The sequence below is a fragment of the Danaus plexippus genome, chromosome 17 (assembly GCF_018135715.1).
Source record: "Danaus plexippus chromosome 17, MEX_DaPlex, whole genome shotgun sequence".
NCBI classification, from domain to species: domain Eukaryota; kingdom Metazoa; phylum Arthropoda; class Insecta; order Lepidoptera; family Nymphalidae; genus Danaus; species Danaus plexippus.
Window position 1 is genome coordinate 6,882,486 of NC_083548.1, and position 11,973 is coordinate 6,894,458.

At 33.6% G+C, this 11,973-nt stretch overlaps 2 protein-coding genes across 3 annotated transcripts; one reads left to right on the top strand and one right to left on the bottom strand.

Annotated features, from left to right (window-relative positions):
- Nucleotides 1-310: 310 nt before the first annotated feature.
- On the bottom strand, nt 311-1,125 carry LOC116771487 (uncharacterized). Its single transcript, XM_032663332.2, has 2 exons — nt 753-1,125; nt 311-678 (listed from the first exon to the last, which is right to left on the bottom strand). The coding sequence occupies exons 1-2, from the start codon at nt 1,023-1,025 to the stop codon at nt 397-399; spliced, it is 555 nt and encodes a 184-aa protein (XP_032519223.2). The 5' UTR covers nt 1,026-1,125; the 3' UTR covers nt 311-396.
- Nucleotides 1,126-1,436: 311 nt separating this feature from the next.
- On the top strand, nt 1,437-7,955 carry LOC116771292 (activating signal cointegrator 1 complex subunit 2). Of its 2 annotated transcripts, none has more exons than XM_032663112.2 (13): nt 1,437-1,622; nt 1,691-1,780; nt 1,956-2,107; nt 2,283-2,463; nt 2,909-3,106; nt 3,448-3,698; nt 4,242-4,421; nt 4,576-4,716; nt 4,921-5,228; nt 5,747-5,984; nt 6,340-6,478; nt 6,670-6,833; nt 7,040-7,955. In XM_032663112.2, exons 1-13 carry the CDS (start codon nt 1,599-1,601, stop codon nt 7,200-7,202), a joined length of 2,229 nt encoding a protein of 742 aa, XP_032519003.2. In that variant the 5' UTR covers nt 1,437-1,598; the 3' UTR covers nt 7,203-7,955. The 2 variants fall into 2 exon arrangements, with proteins under 2 accessions (XP_032519003.2, XP_032519004.2); XM_032663113.2 differs by having other exon boundaries at nt 1,703-1,780.
- Nucleotides 7,956-11,973: the final 4,018 nt, after the last annotated feature.

Here is an 11,973-nt window from a genome sequence, read left to right on the forward strand (position 1 = left end):
ATTATATTTTTTTTTTCATAAATTATAAAATATTTCTCACATAGCAATCTTTTTGATTACATAATGATAATTACTTAACTATATTTTTATTGAGTGCAAATGTCAATAAAATATATACTATGATAAAATTGTGTGTATATAGAGGCATATTTGATTTACTTATACATAACCTGTCAAGTATCAATACCTAATACAGTTTGAATACAAGAGAAGTTTTTCTTATAATTTTGTTTCAGCCATATTCATCTTAAAAAAAGAGTACTTATAAGATTGAATGCTCAATTTTGTTTATTAAACAGAAATTATACTATTTGTTTTAAATAAATATTTAATTTAACATTATTTTTGTATGTATAATAAGAATTAAAAACAGCTTATTAGAAAATACATATTTTGTCATAATTTTTCAAAAGATGCAACAACTCGGTGCAAGCGGCCATCTTCAATTTTTTTAATTGCTTTAAATTTTGGTTTAATGTCTGGTACATCTGGAATTTCATCGTCTTCCTTCTGGTTGGAACAGAAATCATCAATGGATGGCTCGAGGTCCTTTTTCAAAGATGTTGTCGATTTTGTCTTAGTTTCTTTCTTGCATTTTAAATTTGCGACATCTGTGTTAATTTCAACTAGATTCTTGTATATTCTATCATTGAAATGAAAATTAAGTTTTTTTGTAACCTGAAAAAATAATTGATTTTTACACAATTATGAGTTAGATCCAAAAAAATATATTAAAACTTTTTAGTATAAACCTTAGCATTTATTGCAGTTTTATTGATATTAGTATCATTAGTAGATAGAGGTGGAATAGCTGAATGAGACCCAACCAAATAACTAGCTAACACTTGGCTTGTACATAAAGTTGGTTGATCAAGTTTGTTTTCCTTTTGCGATCTTGATGCTTTTGGTGCGTTTGGAGAATCACTGTCCACGTCGAGAACGGCGTTGGATTCTTTAGAAATACGTTTCTCGTAGTTTCGTAGCAGAGTTTTTTTTACTTTAGGATCATTAGCCGCTTTTTTCATTTTTAAAATAAATTAATGGACTACAACAAGCTCATTTTGTTGTGACAAAATTCCATAAGACAAATTCAAAAGTCATTTGACCGTTGACATATTTATTTTAGTTAAACGTCATGTAAGTAATGATATTAACTTGTTTTTGAATAGTATTTTTATAAACACCGGTGCAATTAATAAAATTTAGTTTTAAATATATATCAGTAAGAAAAATAACAAAAAGGATTATACTAAAATCAGTGTTAACGATAACTTTAAAATATTTAGTATATTTAATTCTAAGTTTAAAAAGCATATTTTTGATAAATTAAATGTTACCTTTATCAATGCTACAATATTAGCAATGTGTTTAACTGTCACATAAAATAAATCTTGAATTTTGAAATGCTTTGTAAATGTGACAAACTATCCACTGTCATCTTGACACTACCACATTTGGATAGAGATTTGTGAAAGGATTTTAATTTCTGATTTCCTTGGCTGTGCTGTAGTTATAAGTCTTATACGTTTTCTTAATTTGTACCGGTTTAATATATTTTATATTTATTAACTAATTTATTTTGATATATATTTTGAAACATGAACAAAAGCGTAGAATTTAAAGTATGGGAAATACCAACCATAAACTTTTTGTATATTTGAGAAATAAATTGCCACATATTTATAACTAGTTTGAATTTCAGAATCCCGATAATTCCCCTGTTGAAAGCGTAACTTGCTGTGTTTCCAACGACGGGGTAGTGCAACAAATTAAAGCACTTGTAAGTTGTTTTTCACGTAAATGAGTATATTTTAAATAAGACTACGGTCGCAAACTTGTGCAATATGCGATAAGCCAACTTTATACACAAAATAAACTTAAAAACCTAAATTGCTGTTTAGTATTAATGACATTGTAGTACAGCAATCAATTAAATTGAAATAATTTTAATTTAGGACCCATATTGGTTAGAGAAGAGAGAGCTTACACTCTATGAGAGACCTCCATCAGGTGAGGAGCTTGTTGTGGGAGCCTTAGATGCTTGGAAGTCTAAGATGCAAGTGTACTTAGAAAATTTAAAGTGGCTATTAGGATTAGAACATCACAGGTGAACTAATATATCGTCAAGTATTTTCTAAAGAAATATTTTAAACATATTTGCTAACAAATATAATTCACTATTTGTTCCTATAATGATGATATATTTCTGCCACGTATTTTTATACATTTAAATAAATATTAATTAAATATTTAAATAAATATCCATTAATTTGTTATAATAGATTTTGGAGCACAATTCTGTATCATCCGCAATGTATGGATTGTTTAATATCATTCATCCAAGAAGTCAGCCCTCCCTACTTACCAGCACATGAGTGTGGCGATGTGAGAGGGATATATGAAGAGATCCGCAGGCTGGTGTTGGTTGTGTTCAGTCGACTTATCACAAATAAAGAAAGTAAGGTGAGGTTTGTTGTATCATAAGTCATATAATTACTTATAACCAAGAAAATACAACTTATTTTTCATCTTGTTTGCCGTGATAATGGTTGATGGATAGTAAGCAAAAGATTGCAGTATGTAATTTATCAAAATAAAAAACACAGTACATACTAAAATATTAGTTTTATTGAAAAGAAAAAAATTTAAAATTTTTAAAGAACAGTGATTATTTTGTTTTTCATTTTGTAATTTATCTCTTAAGATGTTTGGTTTAAATTTGTTTATAAAGGAGCCTTTTTGTATTCAAATCTTTCATAGTAGTTTTGATGATTGTCTCAATCATCATTAAACTTTATATAGTAAATTGTGTACAAACGATAAACAGGAACAGATAATATCAGTGATTATTTTGATATTAAATATTTGTATGTTATTTTTTCCCACACGATAATTATCTGTATTTCAGAATCAATGGATGACGAAGGAATATTTAGCTGACATTATATATAACAATTTTATATTCACGATACCAGTTTTGTGGGATCTCTGCCTCGCTTACGGTGTTGACAACGCACGACACATATCAAAAATGGTGGACACAGTGTACACATTGCAACCCACATACAACACGGATACATTGCTAGCGTTAACATTTGTTCAGGAGGTATGTTTTTTTTATAGTAATAAATAACTATGTTATGTACATGACTTTATGCCTTTTTTTGTGTATAAATTTTATGTGTGACTCGTAATATATTACTTGGTGTTCTACTAAGTATTATTTTGTGAAGAGAGTCAGGAAACTAAATATAACTATTAATACATTCATAAATGTTCTGGATCGATTGTGTGATTGTTTCCTATTGTTGGAGGCTTAACGATTTATGTATTCAAAACAGACCCGTCTTATTCCAGATATATGATACCAATAAATAGATTTTTATATGCGTAAACATATAAAATAGTGATTCAAACCTTTTAATAATATAAGACAGATTGTTTCAGTCTTTCAAGTACATAATAATGCAAGTTAACAAAGACTATGAGAGCGAGGAACCACCAAATTTGCCGGAGACGTTTAAGGGTTTCGGAGAAATTAGACGGCCGTCTGGTAACAGGAGTCATGACAAACTGACGTTTAACGTGCTGAGGGATCTGGTGATCCACATGTTGGATACGGCTATGACCTTGAGGATATTTGTAGAAGTATACCCCAAGGCAGCGGAATTGATGAAGAAAACTAATTTTGTTTTAAGGTGCGTATTTTTTATATAAAACTTTTTGGCAACGATTTCGTTTCATTTTCGAATGGGGTTCAAAGATAAATAATAGTGTGGGTAACAAAATATTATATGTCATGGACTGATTTCGAGGGTACTGCACAGAATTTCTTATTTCTTCTTTCTTCTTTCTTCTGTCTTAAATATAGTATTCGAAAGTTTCATCAAAATCTACCCATCCATTCGTTGGACCGTTTAGTTTTGTCTGAAAGAACAGCAATACATACATTCTCAAAAACTTTCTCATTTACAATATCATTAAAACTTGGCACCAAAATAAGAAAAGAGTTTGATTTATTTAAATATAAGAGTAAATACTTATTTACTGATAATTTCCATTAATAAATAAAGTAATTAACATTAATAAAAATAAGGGACCTCTATGTTGTTCATTGTGTAATGTGTATTACATACACATTTGAATATACTTTAAGCATATACAAAAATATCAATAATGCACAGTATTATTCAACTGAAATTTTTGAAAATTGTTAATGTATCAATGAACAAAACTTCCAGTGTAGTCCAATTATATGAATACGGTATACCGCAGCTGTATGAGGTGCTGTTGGAAGTGGGCGACGAGACGAGCGTCACTTACACCGAAGTAGAATGCTACATCGACATGACGAGGTCTGAGATCATAGATACATTCAGAGAGATGCTGGCGGTGTACAAGAACGCCATATTTAGCGGAGAGTGAGTATGAGTACGGGTATTGTTGGTTCTAGTCAATAGATGTCGTTGTATATAATTTATGACAGTAAACAACGCCATCTATCGTAGGAAGTAAATCACTATTACGCAACTCTGAATCATAATTTAATACTGTGACGTCTTTTGTATGTTTTAGCGGCAATATCTCCAGCAACGTTGAGTCGTATTTGTCTTTGATAATGGAAGCTCTGTCAGAGCGGCTCCTCATCAAAGACTACCACTCGTGTTACCCACTGCATGAAGATATTGATATGTTACGGCAGGCTTACCCTGATATGTATCCTTTGGTATTTAAAATTGTAGCAATCCAATAAAATCTGTGACAATTCCGAATATGTACAAAAGATATGGCATATGATCGATAGAAATATATTTTAAACTATCTTTAGATATATATATATAGGTTTTAATAAATTAAGTTGACTGCTAAAAAAAACTTTAAATATTATTATTCTTGATAATTTTTCTCAACAAGCCACAGAGACTCGGTGAAAACCGACTTCATACTGCAGGCTATCTTCTCAAACATCGACGATCAAGCCGCAGATCATACGAATCAAGCAGAAACAAACGTCCGCACAGAGTCAGCGAGCGGTCACACAGAGAACGGAGATGTCAAAGAAGATATACCAGATCATGTCAAAGAGGAATCACTGATAAGCGAAGTGAAGGATATTTTACCACATTTAGGGGACGGATTTATATTGAAATGCTTGCAACACTACGGGTTCAATTCCGAGAGAGTTATTAATACCGTGCTGGAAGATAGCCTGGACGAATCTTTGAGAGGTTTGTCCGTGCAAAGTTTTCATGGCAATATAATTTTGTGGCTCAGCTGTGTTGCCTATTAAATATAAAAATTTTTCTTTGGCCATTTACTATATTCCTTCCCCGTGGAAACGGTCTCATAAATTCTCATAACTGATAGATTCTTATAGAAATCTGTATAAAAAAATTTTTTCAGTCTTATAAATATTTTTTTAACTGATAAATTCTGATACCCAGTTAGCTGTTTTGTATCAGAATTTATAAGACTTTTTCCACAGGGTTGTTCTTGCGGTAAATTTTTGCAGTTATTACGTATGGATTTAATTTCAATGATAGTCTCTCATTGGATTTTAGTTTGAGGCGTACAAGGTTAAGTATTGTATCAATGTAACCGAGTTAAGATTTCTCGAGAATTCTAATTTATATAAGAAATTTAACTCCTTCTATAAAAACAGAAAAGTTGTTTCAATATCATTTGAAAACTGGCTATCATTATTTGCAAAATGTGAGGTATCTTACAACAAAAAAACTATTTTCAGGTCTAGACCGAAGTCTCCCAATAATTCCAGAGGACGTATTAGATCAGAAGTTCTTGGAAACGGGAGTCCAGAGACTGAACGTGTTCGATGGAGACGAGTTCGACATCATGACCAGAGACGATGTCGACCTCTCGAAGATTCACATCGGGAAGAGGAAGGAGAAATACAAGGACTTGAAGGACATGTTGGATGACAAGACGGCCGTCAAGAACAGGATGGACATTTACAGCAAATATAAGTAGGTGTTCGTATTGGTGAACGTCATTTATATACGAATTATTTACACACACACACACACACACACACACACACACACACGCAAACACACACGCTTGCGTACGCGGACACGCACACGCTCACACAGAGGTAAACACTTATATGTACATAATTTATGTATTGGGTTGTCATTTATGCGATTTAAAATAATTGTTTAGATATAGCTTTTTGTTGCAAAAATATAGTTTACAGTGTTTTACATATTATGTATATATTTTTTTCCAAATTCTTAGGTAATACTTGTTTGCTATACATATATTGCTTATCATCTTGTTTAATATATATAAGTTGATTTCATACAATGTGTTATGGTTTAGTCTGGTGTGCGACGAGTCTGCGATGTACTCCGACGAGTACGACGACACATACGACGAGGAGACTCCTGTCACTGCGGCCACCGAACTTGATGACCGGCGAACTTTTGTTACGCCTAGAGTTTTGAGGGCGAAGGAGGAGGTGAATTATATAATATATATGTACATACATTGATGGACTATTGAGAAATTAAATAGTTCCTATCCTAAATGGTATCATTGTGATATGTTTATAAAGAAAATTCTGTAACGCCATAGTTCAGTACATGGCAACATTTCGAATAAAGATATGCATCTTGGTTTGATTATTTAACTTTATATGATACTTCTCAGGTGTCTACCGAATCAGAGGAGGAAATTGAATCGAACAATGTTACTGTTGGTGCCAATACTGGGACTAGTACTAATCGTAGTAGAATGGACTTCTGTGTGAATCCCGAGGAGATACGGGCGAGAAGGGAGGCAGCGAGGGCGGCGAGGGGGGGCAGGGGCTATAGGTAAAAAGATTGACTATATATAAAAGTAAAAATCCATATAATTACTAGCCAAATACATAGCAGTGTGAAAAAAATTACGGATACAGAATTATTCCTTAGTTTTGATAAATACAGCTTAGAAAATATCTATAAAAAAATTAATGCCACAAATACATAATAATGTTGATGAGTTATTCCACATATGTAAATACGATATTTATATATAGTCATAAAAATGCTGACGTCACCGGCAAGCCCAAGGGTCAAGGTCAAGAAAAGGAAGTGTTGCTGAATAGAGATAGGAAGGAAAAGAATAAGTCGTCCAAAGGTAACCACGGGAGGAGGCAGGGCGCGCAGTGGAAGAGATCTCAGGGGATGATGCCCTCATAGATTAATAAGTTTACGACTACTTGGCTGATACAACTTATTCTACTACTACTACTGTTTGGAATGTTTAGTTGAATGTTTGAAGTCATTCATCGCTATGGCTCTGAGTAAAGGTTTAGCATTTTCTATGACGTACATTGGTTTTAACGTCTTGCTTAAATTTTGTAATGTTTGTTAATTTTTAATAGTATTGGGTCCGTGATCCAGATGATTGTGTGTTGCCAGAATGATTACCTTACCTTAGTATCAGCAGTGGCGTAACTACAGGGTGGCAAGTCGGCAAAATGAATCGGGGGGGGCATCCGATGAATTTTGCCACGAGCCTCGAACAGTGTAGTTACGCCACCAGGGGAGAATTTAAGGATAGTTTAAGTGATTTGAATAAAGGAAATATAAGGAATTCATAAAGGAATTTGGTTCTTTTTTTTGTTATTTTCAATATAATACATTACCATTTATTATCTAGTGTTAAAAATAATGTTCACTCCTGTATGGCGTAAGCTGATGATGTGATAATGATATGATAGTTGTCTCAGTCACGTTGCTCAGTTCTCTTGTGAATAATGCTACATTGTTTTTGATGACTTCATTCACTAGACATTTCAAATAAATATTAAGACGTGAAGTTGTGAAATAAAAACTACATTGTATTTATGATATATTAAAATCTAAAGCACTGCTTCTGGTTGTACCTGTTTTTTTTAAGCTCTGTATTAGTTATTATATATTTATATGGCATTAAATATTTAATCATTATTTTCTTTGATTTAAATTTCATTCTCTGTGGTCACAAAAAGAAATGCGTTATGTAATTAAAAAAAATCAATCTCATCTCTAAAGTTCAAGTATTTTTGGTATTCATACAGTCTAAGGAATAATTTTTGTGGTTTTATGCGGCTATATCAATTACTCCTACACGCCAAGAGTTTTCTCGATAAAGAAACACAGTTTTTTTAATTTCGATTCTGTTTATTGTCAATCCAAAACCGTAACTGGCAGATATTTTATTGGTTTCTGTTTTTAAAATATAAAAAGTCGTTATTTATTCAGTCATTCTTAAAAATAATGTTTTTTGTTTTATTAGTTTTTTGTGACCTACGTTCAGGCGGAATCGATTTTTTTTTGGTACTTACGTAACGATTATTTAATTACACTCTTAATTTAATGTGTTACCTGTCTCCGTGATTATCGTCCAAAAACAGACGGGCAAAAAAAAAAATAAAAATCAATTTATATATGCTGTAAATGCAGTCACAAAGACACAATTTCTATTTATGTTTTTGTTTATAGAAGCGTTTATAGTAGTGTTTCTTTTTTGACATTGAAACGGTTAATAGGCGATTTTTGTTTGTCTAAATCCATGACCGGGAAATGGGAAAGATTATGGTACGTCAATAGTGGACAATATATTGGAATTTTGAATTTTATTTTCAATCTGTCCTTAGTAATATATCGAATATGACTACTTAATTAATTGACTAATTGAGACGACTGAAGTCTTATAAAATAATCGCACAGTATTTATTTAAATTTCTTCTAGAAATACACAAAAAATAACGAGTCAGTGAATGATTTATTTTTTGTATCTTCTCCGCGGACATGCAATAGATGGACCGTGGACGAAAAGCTCTAAGTAACACACGCGCCTAAAGACGCGCACGCTCGCTTACACACAGGACGACGTCACACTGATAACAGCCCTCTACGCGTCGAGGGTCAAAATGTTAATAAACTTCTCACTGGCATTTTTTTTTATTATTTAAATTGATTTTGTTGGGTCCTGTGTGTAAATGTTTTGCTCTCGTAGGTTAAATCTGAGGGCTAAAAACACGAAGAACTTTAACAGAGTTATAAGTTAAGTAAAAAAGGAATAACAAAAAATAATATCAAATTAAATATATATATACCGGACCGAAAAAGTAATAACCGAAAACAAATATATTTTTCAAATATCTATATACGAACACAGATGAAGAACCGAGGTAAGCTAAGACAATCCAAATGAAAGTCAAAACCAATTCAATGCACAACACCGATTGATATTGATAGCTTAACTAAAGTAAAAATCCCTGAAGGATTGATAAATATACATAGGAACAACAAGCAACATACTCGTATGTGCCCATTAACCTCGTGAAAATTCTATGAATAGTTCTTATAAGAACGAGCACTAGGATGTGATTCATGGAGCAAATTATATCTAACAACGACCATTCCGCTAAAGAAATAAATAGAGGAGTACTTAATATAAATCGTCCATGAAGGAATTATCCTGAAAAAAGTTGTGAAATCCTAGAAGACTTGGTTTCAAATAACCTAGGTCTACCTCCTACTACTTTGATAACGGATGGAAAAATTACATATAAAAGTTATGTTTATTCGATTTTAATTGAGGTTACTTCCACTGGCAGATATAATATGTAATAAGGGGTGAGTTTTCGTACTTTTACTTTGAGAATATTCATAATATATAATCAACAACTTAACAAGATCGCGGTTACATGTGCAATAAATTAAATTCTTTAAGTTACCACTCAAATTAAAAACATATATTTTGATATGAAAAATATGGTTATTAAAATTAAATTATGTAGTGTAGTGAGAACGACGCAAATACCGTCCAATAAGCTGCGGCGACCTGGACTGTCGACAGATTTGCTCCTCCTCTAGGGAGGTACTGGATAAGAGTGAAAGTGCAGTCTAGTTTGAATCTACAGGTTGTTGGTGCAGATGTGTATGTTAAACTATCACTTTTACTTTAAATGTATGAACCTTCACGAGTTATGATATCCTGGTAACTATGATTCTGAATTGTTACGCAATCGCATGGATTTGCAGACACGGTTGCCGGTCCATAATTCGTGGATAGTGTTGTAGAAATATCCAGTGAGTCTAATATTAGGCATTTAGGACTAATATTAGCTGAACAGGATGTAAATGTGTGAAGATTTAAGCTCTGGCTGGGGCACACGCAGCAGGTAAAATAGATATTCTCTATAAAAAAATATCTTAAGCTCGACAAAACTCATCTAAACCGGGCTACAACGTTATTATTTGATATATTTAGGTTGAAGTGCTAATAAAAACCTGTCACTAATTGAACAAATGCTTGTAAATTTTCTTAAAAGGGCGGGCTTATATTTTAATAATTCTTTTTTTAAGAATGAGCCTCCAAGAAGGTGAAAAATTTAGCAGAAGTCAATCTAGGTTGCCAAGCTTCATATCTTAAATTGCAAAACCCTGAATTAAGAAGAGATTTACAGGTGGTAGAGCATAGCTGTAGCAAAGTTACTACATATGGAATATGGGCTAACTCGACCGGAGAAAAACCATTCTCTCACAGAAGTAGTTGTTAATGGCTGCGTTTCGTTCGCTGAGTCAGAGAGCTGATTGCCCTTTCCTTTTTCCCGCCCTTTCTCCTCCCTCTTCCACGATCACGGCCGGCAATGCCCATGTTGCTGATATCCATGGGCGACGGTGATTACCTTTCATCAAGTAGGCCGTCCGGTAGTATGCCACCTTTGATATAAAAAAAACCACTGACAGAGTAAAACAAGAAACAAGATTGGGTAGTCAACACTTTCAGAGAAGAGGCTAACAAATTCTGTACATACAGTAAGACATACGAAGGGAAAAATTTTGTAGAAACTTCGGATCGATGAGCTTATGTCGAAAATATCCTAAGGCTGAATTGGGCCGGCTCGCTCCGGTGCGGTACCACCCTCCCATAGAAAATCGGCGTTAAGTAATGGTATCTTGTCAGAGATGCCATTGCGTTTCGTACGGTAAGTGGAAGTGCCGGAGGCCCATTTTCTGGATTGGTGAAAGGGAGAAACCATTCTTCCTTTCAGCTAATTCCCTTCACAGACTTTCTGAAAATGGCAGCGGTGTACAAAAATAGACTACCCCAGGAGGGTACCGATACGATTCGCATCGGAGAATCCCTCCCTGAACACTCTGTTACAGGCTGTCCCTTGTATTCTGGGAGGGGCGGGGCAATACCCCGCTCAATACCTCTGGTCGAGGTCGCAGGAAGCTTACAGATTTCTGTAACATTGGGGGGTTACCTTCTAATATCAACGCCGTACACTACCACCTCGAGGCGGCCTAGCCGGCCCTTTTCTTTCTTACTTAAACCCAGATATCGTCTCTGGCCGACATCTCTTACCTTCGATACCCCGGCTACTCCATGGAACAAAATTTTTTGCTCCGCGCCGGGGTATGTGTGTACGTCCGAGACGATATCTGCTATCGTCGCCTTGACTTTACTGAAGGTCCGGACCTGATACAACAATAAAGAGCTTCAGCATAAACATGTGTATTGATTAATGCTTACCAAACTCAAGTACATACAGCCTGTTGATTACTCCTTCTTAGGCTATGAAAGGAAGGATGGTAATTAGTACCCACGACAAATGAGCAAGCAACCACTGCCGGAATTGTTGATTTATCCGTGTAAATGTATTTATATGCAATAAAAAAAAATACTTGCTCTCTACCTTTATACTCCTATTATATATATTAGTTACTAGTTATAATATTATTATTTATTATAATAATATTCTTTTTCATTCTTCATTTAATTAGCAGTAAGTATCTTTAATAATAAAAATCTATTGGATATTTTCACTAAAACAATCGTTATAATCATACCAGAGAGTGTGTTCAGTTCATTTACTACAGGTCAAGGGGGGATGAGATTAGAAAAAAATTGACCAATACGACTTCTGGTAACATACAGAATCATAATCTGAACAGTTTTCCGAGTTCAACC

Coding starts and splice junctions, on each gene's coding strand:
- LOC116771487 (XM_032663332.2), bottom strand. CDS start 1,025: ATGAAAAAAGCGGCTAATGATCCTAAAGTAAAAAAAACTCTGCTACGA. Junction 679..752: donor AAACTGCAATAAATGCTAAG/GTTTATACTAAA, acceptor TTATTTTTTCAG/GTTACAAAAAAACTTAATTT.
- LOC116771292 (XM_032663112.2), top strand. CDS start 1,599: ATGAACAAAAGCGTAGAATTTAAA. Junction 3,699..4,241: donor AAAACTAATTTTGTTTTAAG/GTGCGTATTTTT, acceptor CAAAACTTCCAG/TGTAGTCCAATTATATGAAT. Junction 5,985..6,339: donor GACATTTACAGCAAATATAA/GTAGGTGTTCGT, acceptor GTTATGGTTTAG/TCTGGTGTGCGACGAGTCTG.